The sequence below is a fragment of the Pristiophorus japonicus genome, chromosome 8 (genome assembly GCF_044704955.1).
Source record: "Pristiophorus japonicus isolate sPriJap1 chromosome 8, sPriJap1.hap1, whole genome shotgun sequence".
Taxonomy (NCBI): Eukaryota; Metazoa; Chordata; class Chondrichthyes; family Pristiophoridae; genus Pristiophorus; species Pristiophorus japonicus.
The window spans coordinates 159,609,469-159,632,107 of NC_091984.1; the positions used below are offsets into that span (position 1 = coordinate 159,609,469).

Genomic DNA, 22,639 nt, shown 5'->3' on the forward strand with positions numbered 1-22,639 from the left:
CAGTGTAATTTCCCTTCTGAACTGACATCCGCTGTAGTTCATGGTTTCTTTTGAAATATTCCCGGTTGTCCGGCACGGCAGAGGGGGTGGGACCCGCTGGTACGGCACACCGCCTGCACTGCGTGAGTGAAGGCAGAGAGCTCTACAATGGCTTTGATCCACCCACGCATGCAGAAGGCTCACTCAACAATGGGACCATTGGTGAATGGCAGGTCTTGGTAACTAGCAACACCTTGGGCACAGCTTGCTCATTGACAAACAACTAAATACCAACTGCAAAGTGTAACAGGATCATTTTATTACAAATTAAGGTTCCATAAATAATTTTCAAATACAGTATTTACAAGGGCCTGGGCTGAACTCCAATATCAGCATAGCTACAAAAGCGGCACTGTTTTATTAAAGTTAGCCGAGGCTCTCCAAGAACTCAAACACCCACCGTTCAATCAAACTCTTGTTAAAGACACACTGTCTTCATCAAAACATGTTTGTAAAACTTTTTTTTATAAATGTGTACAGGGAGAGAGAAAAACATCAGAACTATTATATTATCAAGATTTCCGGAACATGACGTGGCTTTATCAGAAACTCGGAACACGATGATAAATGATCCCAGGCAAGCAAGACATTTACATCATTTATATCATAGATATAATGGTAAGTACAGCAGGGAATCGAATACGGCCAGGGTGATCTCCTGGACTAGTTTCGATCACCTGGATGGGTGGGAGAGGAATTTTCCCAGGTATTTTCCCCAAAATTGGCCGGGGTTTTAATCTGGTTTTTGCCTCTCCCAGGAGATCACATTGCTCCGGTTGGGGTGGAGTGCAGAATGTTTCGGTGTAAGGGATGTCGCAGGTATGTGGTGCAGACTGGTTGGGCCGGGTGCTCTTTATCTTTCCGCCATTGTTCATAGGTTTATATGTAACCTTTAGGGCTGCTGACCGAGGGCCGTGCGGCTCTTTGTCGGCCGGAGCGGACACGATGGGCCGAGATGGCCTCCTTCTGCACTGTAAATTTCTATTGCATCAAGTGTTGATAAACAAACTTAAAAAGTCCACCAGACACTTTCATGAAGACAATGCCCTTTAAATATCAAGAGGCTTTCTGGGTTGACAACAAATTATTCAGTACAATTGCAAGGAAGAAGTTACTAATACATGAATTCGAACAACACAATTTCAACAGGCACATAAATACAGATCTGATTCCTGAGTATATTGAACCCCAGTGTCTCGTCACGGGCTGGGAACATTGCTTCTGGCCCGTCAGCCGTTAATCATCATTTGAGTTTTCAAGCTGCAATATTAATTATCCCTCAAAAAACAAATAATGCTCTGATTGAAAAGCACACCGCCTCCGTGACAGTCACAGCTACATCTAGTCCCAAGACTGAGCCCCATTTACAGGAGCCCAGGCTGCAACACTGTACCCCCATTTCACAGTCTGCGGGGCCGATAATTCCAGCCGTTTGGCCTACTGTGGATTCCTGTGGGACTGGGATGGAGGGAAAGACCAGGAACAGTTACAGTGGAGGGAACGAGGAGAAAAAGGAGGAAAAAAAGAGACCATATTGAAAAGGTGGAGAGAGATAGAAATTTACAACCCCACCCGTCAGGCACTGGCTGTGTGGTGTGTGTCTGTGTGTCTGTGTGAATTATACCAGGTTACAATGTCACGTAATGAACACTTTGCACTCTGCGAAGACAATCAAAAGTAAAGCTGAAACTGTCATTTCACAAATGTTGCCGGCATAAATGCAGGGGTTATTTTCTTTCTGTGGTATAGAACATTTAGGACTGGTATTCTGGCTCTAAAAGGTGTACAACTCTTGGTGCCTCTACAGGTGAGCCAGTTTGACTCTGGTGGAGGCAGTGTTAACCCTTACTGCTTAGGGAGAGTGAAAGAGCTCTATGACTGAGTGCTTTTGCTGTTGTTGAGGGGTATGGGCAAAATCTGCTTCTATTACCATCATTCTGCAAGTGAAAGAAAGCCAGTAAAGGGGAAACAAAATCAAGCACACACATCTCGGTGGAGGCAAAGAAAATGTCTTGGCCTAGAAATTCCTGAGGTGCTAATCCTGCGACTCTGCCGAGGTTCGGGGGAGGGGGGGGGGGTGCCATGAGGAACAGGTCTTTGGTGGTTTGGGGTGCATCTGTGTGGACTCTGTCCCCCACTTTAACCTGCTGGAAGTGCTCACAGAAGCTTGGCCACCTTGGTGGGGGGGGGGGGGGGGGGGAAGGGAAGAGGAGAGGGAGGAGTAAGTGCCACCTTCCACTCGAAAAAGATATTGAAGGCGTTGATCCTTTGCCCTGTGCAAGAGGCAACTTTAAAACAGTTTTTAAATAAAAATTCTCGCTGATTTTTTTTTATATAAAGGGGTCCAGACCAGGACCCCAGGCCGCGGAACTATTTGAAGCCGTTTCAGTGGACTCCTGCCAGGAGGCCATTCAGCCCCTCAAGCCTGGTTTGCCATTCAATTACGATCACGGCTGATCTGTATCTTAGCTGCATCTACCCACCTTGGTTCCACGTCCTTTAATACCCTTTGCTTAATAACATTTATCAATCTCAGTTTTGAAAGTTGGCCCCCAGCCTCAACAGTTTTTTTTGGGGGGGGGGGGGGGGGGGCGGGGAAAGAGAGTTTTCCACTCTCCTTCGTTTGAGGAAGTGCTTCCTGACATCACCTGTGAACAACATCTGAACGGCAGGCAGCAAAGGGCTGCACTAAATTAATTGATTTATATTCACTCTTAGGATGTGGGCGTCACAGGCAAGGCCAGAACCTATTGCCCATCCCTAGTTGCTCTGACTGAGCTGCTTTCTAGGTCATTTCGGAGGGCAGATAAGAGTCGACGTTGGTGTGGGACTGGAGTCACATATAGGCCCAGACCAGGTAAGGACGACAGGGGTCCTTCCCTGAAGGAAGGACATCAGTGAACCTATTGGGCTTTGAACAACAACCCAACAGCTTCATGGTTTATTTTTTACTGATATCTTGGGGGGGGGGGGGATATATTTTTTAAACTAAATTCAAATTCTCAAATTGCCACAGTGGGATTTGATCTCACGAAGTCTCTATATGATTAGCCCAGGCCTCTGGATTACTAGTCCAGTAATATAACCATTACACTACCGTACCTAGTTTCTCAGACTGGAGGGCAGTGAGTGGTGAATGGGGTGCCCTGAGGATTGGCATTGGGATCATATGTAACATGAATGATCTACACTCAGACATAAAGGATGGCTATCAAATCTTGCTACCAAATTGTGAGAAGCAAGAAGCTGCCAGGAAGAACGTAGGAGACTACAAGATGGCATCAACAGGTCTAGGAGCATTGGGCAGACAAGTGGCAGATGCAGTTCAATAGACTAAAACATGAGGCAATACATTAATAAGGGATGGAAATGTTGCAATATTGTAAATGTCTTAATGCAGTGGAGGAAGAAAGGGATGAAGTGACATAAATCCTTAAAACTGGGAACAGAGAATCAGGAAAGTCATTGGAAAGGCAAATGAGATTTTGGAGTTAAGACGGGATATGGTGCAGAAGGAGAGAGGTTATGACAACTGTACAAAACAATGGTTAGGTCACATCTGGGATACTGTGTGCAGTTTTGAGCTCCTCATAAACCACCAAAAGTATAATGCAGGTTTTCCAGGATGGTACCAGGGATGAGGTGTCTGTTATAAGGAAAGGCTAGAACAACTAGTCTCCGTATTTAAGGAAGGATATACTTGCATTGGAGGCTGTTCAGAGAGGGTTCACTCGGTTGATTCCTGAGATGAGGGGGTTGACTTATGAGAAAAGGCTGAGTAGGTTGGACCTATACACGTTGGGAGTTCAGATGAATGAGAGGTGATCTTATTGAAACTTTAAGATAATGAGGGGGCTCGACAAGGTGGATGCAGAGAGAATATTTCCACTCATAGGGGAAACTAAAACTAGGGGACATAGTCTTAGAATAAGAGCTGTCCATTTAAAACTGAAACATAAAAACATAGAAAATAGGTGCAAGAGCAGGCCATTCAGCCCTTCGAGCCTGCACCACCATTCAATAAGATCATGTCTGATCATCACCTCAGTACCCCTTTCCTGCTTTCTCTCCATACCCCTTGATCCCTTTAGCCGTAAGGGCCATATCTAACTCCCTTTTGAATATATCCAACGAACTGGCATCAACAACTCTCCGCGGTAAAGAATTCCACAGGTTAAGCACTCTGAGTGAAGATGTTTCTCCTCATCTCGGTCCTAAATGGCTTACCCCTTATCCTTAGACTGTGTCCCCTGGTTCTGGACTTCCCCAACATCGAAAACTGAGATGGAGAAATTTCTTCTCAGAGGGTTGTAAATCTATGGAATTTTCTGCCCCAGAGAGCTGTGGAGGCTGGGTCATTGAATATATTTAAGACGGAGATAAACAGATTTTTTGAGCAGTAAGGGAGTGAAGGGTTATGGGGAGTGGGCAGGGAAGTGGAGCTAAGCCCAAGATCAGATCAGCCATGATCTTATTGAATGGCGGAGCAGGCTCGAGGGGCCAAATGGCCTATTCCTATTTCTTATGTTCTTAGCTCAGGCTGTACTCTCGAAGTCACAATGTTCAGGGTGAATTTGATGTACGAAATGATTAAAGAAATAGATAATAGATACATTACTTCCACTTCAGTAAAAGTGATGGGCGAGGCCACAATTTCACATCATAAACACTGGATACATAAAGGGGGAAGGTCAGGAAAAGCGTTTTGATGCAGTTATTGAAATTTGGTGATCAATGCTAAACTGAGCACAACATTCAAAAGGGGACTGAATAATTACTTAGAGGATTTGAAAAGAGCTTGAGGAGAAAGAGGAAAATGTGGTTAGTTGGGAGAGAGCGCGGGAAAATGTGTGTGTAAAGTTAACCCTTAATTAGGGCCTAAATTCAATGGCAACAGGAATGGCTTCCTCCTCAGTTTTTGTGTTGCTGTTAACAGAGTAACCATCAGGAGAAATGTAACCACTGGAATTATTCACTCCATGTCCCAGTTTCTGCAGCAGGATCTGACAGAGTTGGTACTGATGTAGGAAATTATCACCCCACAAAATCAGTGAGCAAAGGGAAATTCTGGGATTGCTGGAAATACACAACAAGCCTGTCAGCGTGTGAAGGGGCAAACCGAGATTGAACAACTGGGATGGGACCCTTCATCAGAACTGGAAACATTCCAACCTGAAATATGAGCCAGTCTTTCAGACGGAAGGACGGGTCAGTTTGGACCAGCCGTGGCTCAGTGGGTAGCATGCTCACCTCTGAGTCAGATGGTCGTGGGTTCAAGCCCCACTCCAGAGACTAGAGCCCATAATCCAGGCCCCAGTGTGTTGCTAAAGGAGTGCTGCACTGTCGGAGGTGCCGTCTTTCAGGTGAGACGTTAAACCGAGGCCCCGTCTGCCCTCTCAGAGGCATAAAAGATCCCACTGCGCCATTCGAAGAAGAGCAGGGGGTTATTCTCCCCAACGTCCTGCCAACATTCAACCAACACCACCAAAATACAGATTTGTCTGCTCATTCATTTGAGGTTTGTGGGACCTCACAAACTGGCCGACATAACAGTGACTCCACTTCAACAGTAGCGCTACAAAGCACATTGAGACGTCCCGAAGTGATAAAAGATTGTACAAACAAACGTTCTTTCTCTTTACCGGATAAAGGGGAGCAATGAGCAGATGAACACACACATTCAACACAAACACAAACTTCAAATGAAAGGCTATTTGTAGCACCTCCTCCCAATGTCCCAGGGAGTCACCAGGCAGGGATGTATGCTGATAGACTACAAGGAATTCTTCGGACAAGATACTGATGGCCACGGTCCAGGCTTGCTGTCAAGATTGGCCTTCCTCCTATTTAAGTGATGGAGCTTCTTTGGTGGAAGGCGCTTTCAAGTACATATCCGTGAAGTATCAGAGATTTTAGTGAAATGAAATGAACTGAAAGGAGAGAATGAAATGGGCAGAATTAACCAGACCAGGCTAAGCATCGAGAGAGGTCGAGGAGTGTGGAAGCATCAGTGCCATTAAAAATATCCCAACTGGGTTTCATGAGAAAAGCTAAATTAATGACAAGAACATAACAGGGATAGTGCCTGTGCTCATTGTTCCCACAATACGTTTGAAAATCACAAACAGAATTGCATGGAAGCTGATCGAGTACTTATGTACTCAGCCCCTCTTGTTTCTAACCATACAGAGAGAGCACTCACTACAAGATACAGGAGTCCGGTACTTCGATATATAAACATGCTGTGCATCAAACAACATAGGATTCAGCCAAACCAAATGGATAAAGCTTGTATATTTTGTAGAAGGGACAGTGCAGAGTCAGCCTTGGCTCATTGGTCTCCGAGTCAGAAGGTCTCGAGCCTCACTCCAGAGGCTGACACTGTTGGAGGTGCCGTCTTTCGGATGAGACATTAAACATCTGTCCCCCCAGGTGAATGTAAAAGATCCCTCAGCAATATTTTGAAGATATGGGGAGTTCTTCAGTGTCCTGGCCAATATTTATCCCTTAACCAACGTCACTAAAACAGATTATCTGATAAATAAGTTGTCACGTTACCTACATTACAACAGTGACGACACGTCAAAAGTACTTCCATTGGTTGTAAAGTGCTCTGGGACATCCCAAGGTCATGAAAGGTGCTATAGAAATGCAAGCCCTTTGCTTTTACTTTATGCAACAGAATACAGTTATCACAGACTTAAGGGAGACATACAAGTACCCTAGTAACTCCAGAACATGGAATAAATCCATTTTTTAATACAAACTGCATTCTGAACCTGACTACTTCCAGGGGGTGAATTTCCACCTGACTGGCACTGTAACTTCGGTGGCAGATCGGTGTAGATGGCTGAGTGTATCTGCCAATCCTCTGCTGAAGGCTGGTCGGGGGAAACTAGCCTGAGCGAGAACACTGCCCTATCCTGCCAATGGATTTGCAGGATCTTGCGGAGGCAGTGTTGGTGGTACTTTCCCAGTGCTTTGAGTTGCCATTGCAGTCTGTATTAGCCGTGAGTTTCACTCCCATTACACAGAGACCCTTTCCTTGTAGTTTCCAAAGGATGCCGCCGAGATCTCCTCTTCTTAGGCAGTCCCTCAGAGTCGAGGATGACTTGCTTCCACACTAATATGAGTTCTCAGGTGACTGAAGAGACCAATACAGGACCTACAGTCTGTCACAAGTGAGGCAGACGGTGGTTGGAGGGACGGGTGGGTGAGGTGCTTGGGTTGACGTGCGCTCCTTCCGCTGTTTGCGCTTGGCTTCCGTGTGCTCCCAGTGAAGGTGACTCGAAGTGTTCGGCGCCTTCCCAGATGCTTCTCCTCCACTTTGAGAGGTGTTGGGCCAGGGATTCCCAAGAGTCAGTGGGAATGTTGCACTTTTTCCAAAGAGGCGTTAAGGGTGCCCTTGAAGCGTTTCCTCTGCCCACCCAGGACTCACTTGCTGTGACGGAGCTCTGAGTAGAGCGCTTGTTTTGGGAGTCTAGTATCAGGCATGCGAACTATGTGGCCCGCCCATCGGAGCTGATCGAGCGTGGTCAATGTTTCAATGCTGGGGATGTCGGTCTGAGCAAGAAGACTGACATTGGTGTGCCTATCCGGTCAATGTATTTGCAGGATCTTGCGGATGGAGCGTTGGTGATACTTCTCCAGTGCTTTGAGGTGCCTGCTGTACATAGTCCATGTCTCTGAGCCATATAGGAGGGCGGGTATCACTACTGCTCTGTAGACCTTGAGCTTGGTGCCGGGTTTGAGGTCCTGATCTTCAAACACTCTTTTCCTCAGACAACCGAAGGCTGCACTGGCGGCAGTGTTGGACTTAGTCATCGACGTCTGCTCTTGTTGACAATAGGCTCCTGATGTACGGAAAATGGTCCACGTTGTCCAAGGCCTAGTCATGGATCTTGACAACTGGGGGGCAGTACTGTGTGGCGGGGACAGACTGGTAGAGGACCTTTGTCTTACGGATGTTTAATGCAAGGTCCTTACTCTTGTACGCTTCGGTGAAGGTGTTGACGATGGTTTGGAGTTCGACCGAGTGTGTGCAAACGCAAGCGTAGTCTGCATACTGTAATTCATTACAAAGGATGGGACAACCTTGGATCTGGACTGGAGGCAGCGGAGGTTGAACAACTTCCCGTTTGTGCTGTAAATTAGCTACACTCCAGCGGGGAGCTTACTGAGGGTGAGATGGGGCATTGCAGCAAAGGAAGATCGAGAAGAGCGTTGGTGCGATGACACAGCCTTGCCTGATCCCAGTCCCCACGTGTATTGGGTCTGTGGTGGATCCGTTGGTCAGGATCACGGCTTGCATGTCATCGTGGAGGATGGTGACGAATGTTTGAGGGAAGCCGAATTTGAGGAGGACACTCCATCATCCCTCTCGGTTGACAGAGTCGAAGGCCTTTGTGAGGTTAAAGAAGGCCATGTACAGAGGTTGCCGCTGTTCCCTGCATTTTTCTTGAATTTAACGTATAGTGAAGATGTCCATTGTGCCCCTTAGTGGGGGGAATCCGCATTGCGACTCTGGGAGGAGTTCTTCAGCCACTGGGATAAGGCGATTGAGGAGGATTTTTGCAATGACTTTCCCTGTGGTAGACAGCAGGGAAACTCCTCTGTAGTTACCGCAATCGGAATGGTCACCTTTCTTGAAGGTGGTCACAATTACAGCGTCCGAGATCCCCTGGCATGCTCTCCTCCTTCCAAATAAGAGAAATCAGTTCATGGATTCACACCAATAGTGCTTCTCCATCATGCTTTAGTGCTTCGGCGGGAATCCAGCTGCTCCTGAGGCCTTGCTGTTCTTCAGCTGACGGATGGCCTTTTCAACCGCGTGCCGGGCTGGGGTTGTGCTGAGATGGTGGCAGGTAGCATGCTGCGGGATGGAGTCGAGGACACTCATGTCGAAGACAGAGTCTCTGTTAAGGAGATCTTCGAAGTGCTCCTTCCAGCGGACACTGACTGCCTCTCTGCCCTTGATGAGTGTCTCAGTTCTTGGCCAGCAGTGGGGTGGGGCCTTGGGCCATAGGTGGTCTTGACTGCGCTAAAGAATCCTCGCATGTCATGGTTGTCGAGGAGTTGCTGGATCTCCTGTGCTTTCTCCACCCACCATCTGTTCTTTAGGTCGGGAGGTTTATGTTGGACCTCGGCTTTCAGACATCTGTAGAGTTGCTTTCTTGCTCTTGAGTTGTGTTGCTGTTTCCAGTCCAATAATTCCCTGTGCTTGCAGCTTATTAGCTCCTGGTCGTTCTCGTTGAACCTGGTGTTTCCTGGTCGAGTGACCAAGCGTCTCTTCACAGGTGCTAATTATGGAGGCTTTGAGGGCAGACCAGGCACTGTGGGCACTCTGCGTCTCTGGTTCACAAAGTAGTCAGGTTGGTTGCGAGGCGCTGGCTGAATAGGGCTTTCTTGGCAGGGTCTGAGTGCTCCAGCGTTGATTTTCCTGCGACAGCGTTTCTGTTGCCACCGCTGTCTTGGGGCTACATTGATGGAAATGACAGAGCGGATGAGGCGGTGGTCCATCCAGCAATCGTCGGCTCCTGTCATGGACGTGATGCGCACATCCTTGCAGTCCCTCGCTTGGACGATGACGTAGTCGAGCAGATGCCAGTGCGAGGGTGTTGCCTTGGTGCCTTGTTCTTGTCTCTCTGACGGAACAAGCTGTTGGTTATGATGAGGCCATGTTCTAGGCATTTTGTCAGGAGCACGGTTTTCCCTACCCCCTCTCTGCAGATCACACCTCCCCATAGGTCTGTATCCTGTCCAACTCTGGCGCTAAAGTCGCCGAGGAGGATCAGTTTGTCGCCCGTTGGGACTCGGGACAGTACACCCTGAGCTCTCGGCAAGATTCAGTTATCCTGAGGGCAGGGGAGGGGGGAGGTCTCAGCAACATATGAATTACGAGACGAAAAAAGACTAGGGGGATAGATTTTCCAGTGATTGGTACCTCTGTTTTCGCCCCGGAGCGGCGGCAATGAGCTCTCCCGGGTGGGCGGCCAGCTTCCAGAGCCCCGCCGGGGTTTTCAGGGCCGTTTCTGCGGCGGCACAGAGTAGTACTGTCCGGAAGAGTTGAGCCGGTGTGTAATGCCCCCTGGTTGTGACACCGGCTCGATTCGTGGCTCCCGCCCGATCCGCAGCGCCCCCTTCTGGGACCGCCTGTGAAAGTGGGCGGTCCAACCTATACCTGCTGCAGTGAGGTAAGTAATGCTGACCTGAGGCAAGTGTGATTCGTTTTCTCTTAATTTTTTTTGCGATTTATTGTGTTGACGTGGGATTAGGAATGCTTTTGGTGTTTTATTTTCGAACTATGTTTTTTTTCTCCCCAGGACCCTCTCAGGGCGTTTTGAGGCCGGCTGTTTAGCGCGAGATCTTCCCATGCTCAGCTGGCCTAGCGCCCCGAGAGGGGTGTGTAACGCCTCCCTTAGCGCCCCGCCCCACACTCGGGGCCCAGCTGCCCAAGTTTGCTGACAGAGGCGCAAACTGTTCCCGGGTGCAAACTTTACCGCCCCAAAAATCCAGCCCCAAGGTCCAACTAGTTGGTCTTCAACCATCCTGGTAGTGACCCGATATGAAGATAATGGAGTTGTTGACTAATCCTGGCAATCGATCTCTATCAATGAGTCTACAACAGACCCAGACAGGAGGTGAGGAAAATCCTAGTGGTGGACATCTTTGGGACCCTTCTTCCTCTCCACTTACCACGTCATGTCTCAAATTACTCATACTGTATCCCAAATATGATTTTCTGAATTTGCTTGTTATGAATACTAATTGCTTCCACCAGGGAACCTGCCCCATAGATTGAACACACTCACTGAAATAATGTTTCTGTACATGAGTTTTGAATTTACCCTCCTTCAAGCACAGGCCGTGTCTTCTGGTTCTTCTGTTTTGCACCAGGTGAAATGGTTTGTTATGGTCGACATGATCTAGTCCCTTTAGAATCCCCAAAACTAGCAGCAATAGCATCCAGCTGCACGAGCGAGGAATAGAATGTGGGGCCCCGCTTGGGATTTGTGCCGTGCTGTCAGCAAGTCAATTCCCCCGACTGTGACAGAAAGGAACAGCCAGCCAGAGCCACTCCTGCTCACCTGCTGGGCATTAAACGAGAGTCAGCCATGGCTCAGTGGGTAACATCCTCGCCTCAGAGTCAGAAAGTTGTGGGTTCAAGACCCACTCTCGGGGCTTGAGCACATTAATTCAGGCTGGTACTCCAGTGCAGTGCTGAGTGTGCACTGTTGGAGGTGCCGTCTTTCGATGAGACATTAAACCGATGCCCCTTCTGCTCTCACAGGTGGATGTAAAAGATTCCATGGCACTATTTCGAAGAGGAGGGGAGTTATCCCCAGTGTCCTGGCCAATATCTATCCCTCAATCAACATAACAAAAAACAGATTATCCAGTCATCATCACATTGCTGTGTGTGGGAGCTTGCTTGTGCACAAACTGGTTGCCGCATTTCCCACATTACAACAGTGACTACACTCCAAAAGTATTTCATTGGCTGTAAAGCGCTTTGGGGCGTCCGGTGGACGTGAAAGACGCTGTATAAATGCAAGTCTTTCTTTCTTGGATACAGGGTGTTGGGGTGGAGGAAATTAAAAATAAAACTAATGAATAGACTGTGATAGTCAGGGACGAATGAGAGATTCTGACAAACACACGGAGATACGAGCAATGACGGACAAGTAAAGACCCATGGGTCCATCCAGAATTGATATACCACCTACCACCCCACCCAAAACCTTGCGATCTCCTCGGAGAGGTGAGAAACAGATATAAACCCAGGTCAATTTGGGGGGTGGGGTGGGGGTGGGGGTGGGGGTGGGGGGGGTGGGGGTGGGGGGGGTGGGGTGGGGGTGGGGTGGGGGTGGGGTGGGATCTGGGAAATTCCGCTCCGACCCCCTTAGGGCGATCGAAATTAGTCCCGAGCCATTTGTTTTGGCTCGGCTGGTCTCTGAGCAGGTCCTTCCCAGCCCAGAGAGTGCCACCAGACAGGGCAGACTAACCAGCGCTGTGTACCCACAGCCTCATAGACCTTGGCCCGAGAGAACCCTGCAATCTGCATTACACACTCCAGGCACCTCAACATTGCCGTCGCAGCCATTGGCCTCTGGTCATTGCAACCCCCTCATCAGTACACTCCCAACACCATCAGCTACGGGACAGCTTGACAGAGCCTCACACGGACAGGGTTCCTCCCTACCTTGTATCTGTCGATCGGATCTTCCTGCTGTGCCTGCTGCTCTCTCATCATTTGGTATTCCTTCTCATACTTTTTCAGTTTTTTCGTTGGCACCTGGAGAAATTGAAGGAGAAAAGGGCTGTTAGTGGAAACAGTACAACACTCTGTATCTGGAACAGGTCTGAACCAAGCTCAGCCTGCAGAGGGCACTGTTGCTGCAGGATGCTGATCGCCCAAATCAGTACGTCTCATCCATCATATAGTTACACGGCTAAAACAATGATGGGGACAGGCTCATTACTTAGTGGGGGCGGGGGGGGTGGGGGGGGGGGGGGGGAGCAGGTTTGTTATTAGCAAAGTACAAACAATGTTCAAACAGGAGGCTATTCAGCCCCTCGAGCCTGTTCAATCAGATCATGGCTGATCTGTATCTTAACTCAGTATACCCGCCTTGGTTCCGTAACCCTTAATACCCTTACCCAACAAAAATCTAGCACTCAGTTTTGAAATTTTCCAATTGACCCCCCCGCCCCCAGCCTCAACAGCTTTTTTTTGTGTGACATCACCCCGGAACGGCCTGACTCTAAATTTAAGATTCTGCCCCCCTTGTTCTGGACTCTCCCACCAGAGGACATTGTTTCTCTCTCACTCTATCAACTCCTTTAATCATCTTAAACACCTCGATCGGATCACCCATTAATCTTCTATACTCGAGGGAATACGATCCTAGTTTATGAAACATGTCCTCATAATTTAATCAGTGTACAACAACAACAAGTATTTATATAGCGCCTGTAACGTAGTGAAACGTCCTAAGGCGCTTCACAGAAGTATCATGAGATTTTAAAAAACTGATCCCAAGCCCCATAAGTAGAAATTAGTGCAGATGATCAAAAGCTTGGTCAAAGAGGTATGTTTTAAGGCCGCCTTGAAGGAGGAAAGAGGGGTAGAGAGGCGGAGAGGTTTAGGGAGGGAGTTCCAGAGCTTGGGGTCTCGGCAACAGAAGGCACGGCCACCAATGGTTGAGCGATTATAATCAGGGATGCTCAGAAGGGCAGAATTAGAGGAATGCAGACATCTCGGAGGGTTGTGGGGCTGGAGGAGATTATAGAGATAGGGAGGGGCGAGACCATGGAGGGATTTGAAAATAAGGATGAGAATTTTGAAATAGAGGCGTTGCTTAACCGGAAGCCAATGTAGGTCAGCGAGCACAGGGTTAATGGGTGAGCGGGACTTGGTGCGAGTTAGGGCATGAGCAGCCGAGTTTTGGATCACCTCTTGTTTACGTAGGATAGAATGTGGGAGGGCAGCCAGGGGTGCATTGGAATAGACAAGTCTAGAGATAACAAAGGCATGGGCGAGGGCTTCAGCAGTGGATGAGCTGAGGCAAGGGCGGAGACGGACGATGTTAGAGGTGGAAATAGGCGGTTTTAGTTATGCTACGGATATGTGGTCGAAAGCTTATTTCAGGGTCAAATATGACACCAAGTTTGCGAACAATCTGGTTCAGCCTCAGACAGGAGTTGGGGAGAGGGATAGGGTCAGTGACTAGGGAACGGAGTTTGTGTCGGGGACCGAAAACAATGGCTTCGGTCTTCCCCAATATTCAATTGCAGAAAACTTTTGCTCGTCCAGAACTGGACGTCGGACAAGCAGTCTGACAATTTAGCACCAGTTCCACAGAGATAAAAGGCTCCATCTGGTGTAATGTGTGCAGTTGTGGTCATGGGAAGATTATTGCTGCTTTTAGGAATGTACCGAAGTGAAGAAAGATATTTCTGGGTAACAGGAGTTTAGATTATGTGGAAAGGTTTAGGAAGTGGGAAATTATCTTTAGAGGAGTTTTCAAGGTGACCCAAGAGAAATGTTGAAGAATACGAAGAGAACTGACAAAGCTGCTGGGGGTAAATGATTCAAATACCAGGGAACAAATGAAAAACAAATCTAAAAGACAAACACTAAACGCTGGAAACACTGAACAGGCCAGTCTATCTGTGGAGAGAACGGGCGAGTTGGCACTTCTGGTGTTCCAACAGAGAACCCCCATCCTATGGACCAACCCATCCACACTCTCTACCCCCGCCCCTCCCCCCGGTGCCCCATTGGAACACCGTGTGTGCATAGTCCTTACCCTTGGTGCCCACCTTTTCCTCTCCCAGGCCCCTGGTCCTCTTTCTACCGGCCTCTGCCTTTCACACACTCCCTTGTGTATCGCGATTGTCTTCAATGTCTCTCATTGTGCCTCCTATTGTCACACGTGACCATCACTACAGCCGTTTAACCATCTCCTTCTTTCCACTCAAACGCTCTACAAACCATTCTACTCCACGCGGGAGTATTTAGTCCCCTTCCACTCCACATTAACTAGGAGTAAGTCACGTGGAAAATTTTCCATTCAAAGGATAACACAATTGTGGGATAAATTAGCTGGGAGGTAACTGAAGCAGTCAGTGTAGATTTGAGAAAAAAATAGTGAAGAGACAGACAGGCAGACAGACTTTCTACAACGCCTTTCGTGATCTTGGCATGCCCTAAAGTGCTTTACTGTTGGAAGTGCGGTCACTGTTGTAATGATAGGAAGGAAAATTGTACATAGCAAGCTCCCACACACAGCAATGTGATAATGACCAGATAATCTGTTTTTTATGCTGATTGAGAGATAAATATTGGCCAGGACACCAGGGATAACTCCCCTGGCTCTTCTTCAAAATACTGGCATCAGATCTTTTACACCCACCAATGGTGTCCTCGGTTTAACATTTTATCCAAAAGCCAGCAACTCTGACTATGTTGCACTCCCTCAGCACTGCACTGGAGTGTCGGCCGAGATTTTGTGCCCAAGTCTCTGGAGTGGGACTTGAACCCACAACCTTCTGCGTTAGAGAGGAGAGTGCTACACACTGAGCCACAGCTGACACATTGCAGAGGTGGATATTGAAAGATGAGAAGACGACAGGCAAGTGGGGCTGATTTAAGGGGTGAGTCTGTATGCACCCAATTGCCTCTGCTCTCCAAGCCTGTGTGTTCCCAGCAGTAACCTGAATCAAACCTATTAGCCAGTCCCTGTTATTGCTGCCGTCTCTGGCTGCACCTGGCTTTGTTGTACAAAAAACACACCGATGCGTAACTTGTAGCCAAAACCTTTGCCCCTTGGAGCTATAGAGGGTAATATTCAGCTACAATAGCAGTTTACAAGAGCATTTAATGGCAGCAGCTTTATATTTCAATTAAGGAAAGCGTGGCAAGTAATTGCGAGAGAGAGACATGATGATAGTGAACAACTACTTCTGCTTAACACAGAAATATAATGAACCAGAAACCTTGATTGTGATCGACTCAACACTGGTTACCTAACCATCATCATCATAGGCAGTCGCTTGAAGCGAGGATGACTTGCTTCCAAGCCAAAAATGGATGAGTTCACAGGTGTTTCAATGAAGGAGCTAATATTCTGGATCCCAAACTACATCCTGAAGGGAGGAAGAGGAAGTTTGGATTTTTTTTAAACGTCTGGTGACAGTTGCACACCAGCCACCACACGGGCTTGACAGAGCTAGGTCTTGGTCCAGTGGCAAGGATTACCCAAGACAACTGGAGACCTGCTCTGCTGCATGGACCTAGTGCACACACATATCACAGTGTGGGCCCCTGTCACTGCCCTTTACAAACTCTTGCCGCTCCTTCGCCCCTCCTGCTGTACCTGCCCGCACTGCAATCAGCGACCTGGCTTCGCAGCCGCTGTCCTCCTGCAGCAGCACGCGCTGCACCCTGCACTGGTATGTCGCCGCACGCTGCTCCCTCCAATGGCCTCGGCCTGCTGATGGTCTTGCAGGTCGGGACCGTGCCGATTTCCAGGACTTGCTTAAAAACCGGTTACATTTCTAACATCTTCCAGTTCTGACGAAGGGTCATCGACCTGAAACGTTAACCCCGTTTCTCTCTCCACAGATGCTGCCTGACCTGCTGAGCATTTTGTACATTTTCTGATTATATTTGAGATTTACAGCATCCGCAGTATTTTGTTTTTGTACTAGTTAACTTGTTGCCTTATCTTTAAACTATCTCCACCCTGAAATTTCTGTCCTTAGCCACGCAAGATGACAATCAATCACACAACACTGCAACGACGTTAGTGGGGTTACTTTCAAACACCTTAGGCTGCATGAAATGGGAAGAATTGGTACATCCAGGTCCCTGGCAGTGTGTGACCGTATCCTCAGACTGAAGGCCAGCCTTTGAGCCCCAGGCTGTGTAGAGTTAGCACATCCCATTTGAAAAAGACTTGCATTTATATAGCGTCTTTCACGACCATTGGACGTCTCAAAGTGCTTTACGGCCAATAGAGTACTTTTGGAGTGTAGTCACTGTTGTAATGTGGTCTTCAACAATTGTACATCCCTGTCTGAAATAAAAATAAAACGGGGAAGGTGGCTCAACCGTGGCTAACAATGGAAATTAAGGATCGTGTTAAATCCAAGGAGGAGGCCTATACATTGGCCTGAAAAAGCAGCAAACCTGAGGACTGGGAGAAATTTAGAATTCAGCAGAGGAGGACAAAGGGTTTAATTAGGAGCGGGAAAATAGAGTATGAGAGGAAGCTTGCTGGGAACATAAAAACTGACTGCAAGAGCTTCTATCGATATGTGAAGAGAAAAAGATTAGTGAAAACAAACGTAGGTTCCTTGCAGTCAGAATCAGGTGAATTTATAATGAGGAACAAAGAAATGGCAGACCAACTGAACAAATACTTTGGTTCTGTCTTCACGAAGGAAGACACAAATAATCTTCTGGAAATACTAGGGGACCGAGGGTCTAGTGAGATGGAGCAACTGAAGGATATCCTTATTAGTCAGGAAATTATGTTGGGGAAATTGATGGGATTGAAGGCCGATAAATCCACAGGGCCTGATAGTCTGCATCCCAGAGTACTGAAGGAAGTGGCCCTAGATATAGTAGATGCATTGGTGATCATTTTCCAGCAGTCTATCGACTCTGGATCAGTTCTTATGGACTAAAGGGTAGCTAATGTAACACCACTTTTTAAGAAAGGAGGGAGAGAGAAAACGGGCAATTATAGACCGGTTAGCCTGACATCAGTAGTGGGGAAAATGTTGGAATCAATTATTAAAGATGAAATAGCAGTGCATTTGGAAAGCAGTGACAGGATCAGTCCAAGTCAGCATGGATTTATGAACGGGAAATCATGCTTGACAAATCTTCCAGAAGAGTGGACAGGGGAGAACCAGTGGATATAGTGTACTTGGACATTCAAAAGGATTTTGACAAGGTCCCATACAAGAGATTGGTGTGCAAAATTAAAGCACATGGCATTGGGGGTAATGTACTGATGTGGATAGAGAACTGGTTGGCAGACAGGAAGCAGAGAGCAAGGATAAACGGGTCCTTTTCAGAATGGCAGGCAGTGACTAGTGGGGTGCCGCAGGGCTCAGTGCTGGGATCCCTCTATTTACAATATACATCAATGATTTAGATGAAGGAATTGAGTGTAATATCTCCAAGTTTGCAGATGACACTAAACTGGGTGGCGGTTTGAGCTGTGAGGAGGATGATAGGAGGCTGCAGGGTGACTTGGACAGGTTAGGTGAGTGGGCAAATGCATGGCAGATGCAGTATAATGTGGATAAATGTGAGGTTATCCACTTTGGGGCAAAAACTCGAAGGCAGAATATTATCTGAATGCTGGCAGATTAGGAAAAGGAGGTGTGCGACGAGACCTGGGTGTCATGGTTCATCAGTCATTGAAAGTTGGCATTCAGGTACAGCAGGCGGTGAAGGCAGCAAATGGTATGTTGGCCTTCATAGCTAGGGGATTTGAGTATAAGAGCAGGGAGGTCTTACTGCAGTGTACAGGGCCTTGGTGAGGCCTCACCTGGAATATTGTGTTCAGTTTTGGTCTCCTAATCTGAGGAAGGACGTTCTTGCTATTGAGGGAGTGCAGCGAAGGTTCACCAGACTGATTCCTGGGATGGCAGGTCTGACAGACAAGGAGAGACTGGATCGACTGGGCCTGTATTCACTGGAGTTTAGAAGGATGAGAGGGGATCTCACAGAAACATAAAATTCTGACAGGACTGGACAGGTTAGATGTAGGAAGAATGTTTCCGATGTTGGGGAAGTCCAGAACCAGGGGACATAGTCTAAGGATAAGGGGTAAGCCATTTAGGACCGAGATGAGGAGAAACTTCTTCACTCAGAGTTGTTAATCTGTGGAATTCTCTACCGCAGAGAGTTGGTGATGCCAGTTCGTTGGATATATTCAAGAGGGAGTTAGATATGGCCCTTATGGCTAATGGGATCAAGGGGTATGGAGAGAAAGTGGGAAAGGGGTACTGAGGTGATGATTAACCATGATCTTGAAGGGCCGAATGGCCTACTCCTGCACCTATTTTCTATGTTTCTAAACGCAGCAGCCAACTTGCGCACAAGCAAGCTCTCACAAACAGCAATGTGATAATGACCAGATAATATGTTTTTGTTATGTTGATTGAGGGATAAATATTGTCCAAGACACTGAGGATAACTCCCCTGTTCTTCTTCGATATAGTGCCATGGGATCTTTTACATCCACCTGAGAGGGCAGAGGGAGCCTCGATTTAACGTCTCAGCTGAAAGACGGCACATCCGACAGTGTAGCAGTCCCTCAGCACTGCACTGGGAGTATCAGCCTGGATTTATGTGCTCAAGTCCCTTGGAGTGGGACTGGAACCCACAACCTTCGGACTCAGAGGCGAGTGTGCTGCCCACTGAGCTACGGCTGACATTTAAGTTGGAACCCCTGGCTTATTTCACACCCGTGCCAGGGCTGGGTTCCCACTCCTCTCTATGCTGCAGGGGTATTGGGCGACAGCAGGATCTGGGGCTGAAGGCGATGCCATCTTAGAAAATCTGCCAATTCCCATCGTCTGTGGTCACACGTGAAGGTTGCTGAGATATGGTGGGGTGGGACACCCAGCACTCAAACGATGGGGCAAACTGTGATCCTGTTCATCTAGCAAGGTCTGGTTCCCATCGACCTGATGGGGAAATTCCGTGAGCCTCTGCTCCCAGCAGGGTCACAGCTAGAGTACTGCGTGCAGTTCTGGTCATCACATTACAGGAAAGATGTGATTGCATTAGAGGGTGCAGGGGAGATTCACCGAGGATGTTGCCTGGACTGGAGAATTTTAGCTATAAGAAAAGATTGGATAGGCTGGGGGTGTTTTCCTTGGAACAGATTTAATTGAGGTGCACAAAATTATGAGGGGCCTAGATAGAGTGGACAGGAAGGACCTATTTCCCTTAACAGAGGGGTCACTAACCAGGGGGCACAGATTTAAACTAGCTGGTAGAGGTTTAGAGGGGAGATGAAGACATTTTTTTCCCCAGAGGGTGGTGGGGGTCTGGAACTCACTGCCTGAAAAGATGTGCACCTGAAGTGCCGTAACCTACAGGGCGACGGACCAAGAGCTGGAAAGTGGGATTAGGCTGGATAGCTCTTGGTCGGCCGGTGCGGACACGATGGGCCGAATGGCCTCCTTCTGTGTCGTAATTTGCTATGGTTCTATGGCTCCCATAGAACTATAGGGGAAATTCCGTGAACCTGTGCTCCCAGCAGGGTCTGGCTCCCATAGAACTATTGGGGAACTTCAGTAACGCTGTCCTCTGCTCTCAGTATCGAGCCTCAGTCATAGCAGCATCCGGACAGAGAATTAAAGCTCCAGTTTTAAGATGCTCTGTGAGCTAGGCTCCTGTTGTGACACACTCTCCCGGCACGGAATGCAAGAATCTCTCAATGTGGCCGTAAAGCCCAACAGGCAGTCAACATCTTTGGAGATGGTTTATAAGAACTTCACTCAGGAGAGTATATGGGTGGAGTAGAGAGCATGATAGGGTAGAGTGTACATGGTGCGTGGGAGAAGCAGGGTTGACTGGGCATTTCTTAGCCAAACGCTTTATGTTCAAATTGAACAGAGTCCTTTCAACAACTTGCAATTCTATAGCGCCTTTAACTTAGGCACTTCACAGGAGCGACCAAACAAAATTTGACACTGAGCCACATAAGGAGAGATTAGGGCAGATGACCAATAGCTTAGTCAAAGAGCTAGGTTTTAAGGAGCGTCTTAAAGGAGGAGAGAGAGATAGAGAGCCGGAGAGGTTTAGGGAGGGAATTCCAGAGCTTGGGGCCCAGGCAGCTGAAGGCACGGACGCTAATGGTGGAGCGAGGGGCCAGAATTTGAGGAGCACAGAGATCTTGGAGGGTTGGAGGAGGTTACAGAGGGGAGAAGCCATGGAGGGATTTGAAAACAAGAGTAAGAATTTTAAAATTGAGCTGATGTAGATCAGCGAGCAGAGGTGATGGATGAACGGGACTTGGTGCAAATTAGGACACGGGCAGCCGAGTTTTGGATGAGCTCAAGTTTATAGAAACATAGAAAATAGGTGCAGGAGTAGGCCATTCGGCCCTTCGAGCCTGCACCGCCATTCAATGAGTTCATGGTTGAACATGCAACTTCAGTACCCCATTCCTGCTTTCTCGCCATACCCCTTGATCCCCCTCGTAGTAAGGACTACATCCAACTCCTTTTTGAATATATTTAGTGAATTGGCCTCAACAACTTTCTGTGGTAGAGAATTCCACAGGTTCACCACTCTCTGGGTGAAGAAGTTTCTCCTCATCTCGGTCCTAAATGGCTTATCCTTAGACTGTGACCCCTGGTTCTGGACTTCCCCAACATTGGGAACATTCTTCCTGCATCTAACCTGTCTAAACCCGTCAGAATTTTAAACGTTTCTATGAGATCCCCTCTCATTCTTCTGAACGTCAGTGAATACAAGCCCAGTTGATCCAGTCTTTCTTGATAGGTCAGTCCCGCCATCCCGGGAATCAGTCTGGTGAACCTTTGCTGCACTCCCTCAATAGCAAGAATGTCCTTCCTCAAGTTAGGAGACCAAAACTGTACACAATACTCCAGGTGTGGCCTCACCAAAGCCCTGCCCTTGTACTCAAATCCCCTCGCTATGAAGGCCAACATGCCATTTGCTTTCTTAACCGCCTGCTGTACCTGCATGCCAACCTTCAATGACTGATGTACCATGACACCCAGGTCTCGTTGCACCTCCCCCCTTTCCTAATCTGTCACCATTCAGATAATAGTCTGTCTCTCTGTTTTTATCACCAAAGTGGATAACCTCACATTTATCCACATTATACTTCATCTGCCATGCATTTGCCCACTCACCTAACCTATCCAAGTCACTCTGCAGTCTCATAGCATCCTCCTCGCAGCTCACAATACCACCCAACTTAGTGTCATCTGCAAATTTGGACATACTACATTTAATCCCCTCATCTAAATCATTAATGTACAATGTAAACAGCTGGGGCCCCAGCACAGAACCTTGCGGTACCCCACTAGTCACTGCCTGCATTCTGAAAAGTACCCATTTACTCCTACTTTTTGCTTCCTGTCTGCCAACCAATTCTCAATCCACGTCAGCACACTACCCCCAATCCCATGTGCTTTAACTTTGCATATTAATCTCTTGTGTGGGACCTTGTTGAAAGCCTTCTGAAAGTCCAAATACACCACATCAACTGGTTCCCCCTTGTCCACTCTACTGGAAACATCCTCAAAAAATTCCAGAAGATTTGTCAAGCATGATTTCCCTTTCACAAATCCATGCTGACTTGGAACTATCATGTCACCTCTTTCCAAATGCGCTGCTATGACATCCTTAACAATTGATTCCATCATTTTACCCACTACCGATGTCAGGCTATAATTCCTCGTTTTCTCTCTCCCTCCTTTTTTAAAAAGTGGGGTTACATTGGCTACCCTCCACTCCATAGGAACTGATCCAGAGTCAATGGAATGTTAGAAAATGAAAGTCAATGCATCCGCTATTTCCAAGGCCACCTCCTTAAGTACTCTGGGATGCAGTTCATTCAGGCCCTGGGGATTTATCGGCCTTCAATCCCATCAATTTCCCCAACACAATTTCCCGACTAATAAGGATTTCCCTCAGTTCCTCCTTCTTACTCGATCCTCTGACCCCTTTTATATCCGGAAGGCTGTTTGTGTCCTCCTTAGTGAATACCAAACCAAAGTACTTGTTCAATTGGTCTGCCATTTCTTTGTTCCCAGTTATTACTTCCCCTGATTCTGACTGCAGGGGACCTACATTAGTCTTTACTAATCTTTTTCTCTTTACATATCTATAGAAGCATTTGCAGTCCGTCTTAATGTTCCCTGCAAGCTTCCTCTCTTACTCTATTTTCCCTGCCCTAATCAAACCCTTTGTCCTCCTCTGCTGAGTTCTAAATTTCTCCCAGTCCCTGGGTTCACTGCTATTTCTGGCCAATTTGTATGCCACTTCCTTGGCTTTAATACTATCCCCGATTTCCCTTGATAGCCACGG

At 47.6% G+C, this 22,639-nt stretch overlaps 1 protein-coding gene across 7 annotated transcripts in view; it reads right to left on the reverse strand.

Annotated features, from left to right (window-relative positions):
• Positions 1 to 22,639, reverse strand: part of rabgap1l (RAB GTPase activating protein 1-like) — a 626,729-nt gene that overhangs the window by 38,943 nt on the left and 565,147 nt on the right. For 6 of the 7 annotated variants that reach the window (XM_070887463.1, XM_070887462.1, XM_070887464.1 and 3 more), the window contains one exon: positions 12,242 to 12,334. In XM_070887463.1, coding sequence (XP_070743564.1) covers positions 12,242 to 12,334 — 93 coding nt within the window. Of the gene's footprint in view, positions 1 to 278; positions 5,970 to 12,241; positions 12,335 to 22,639 lie in introns of those variants that run through there. The other variant, XM_070887465.1, reaches the window with a different exon arrangement.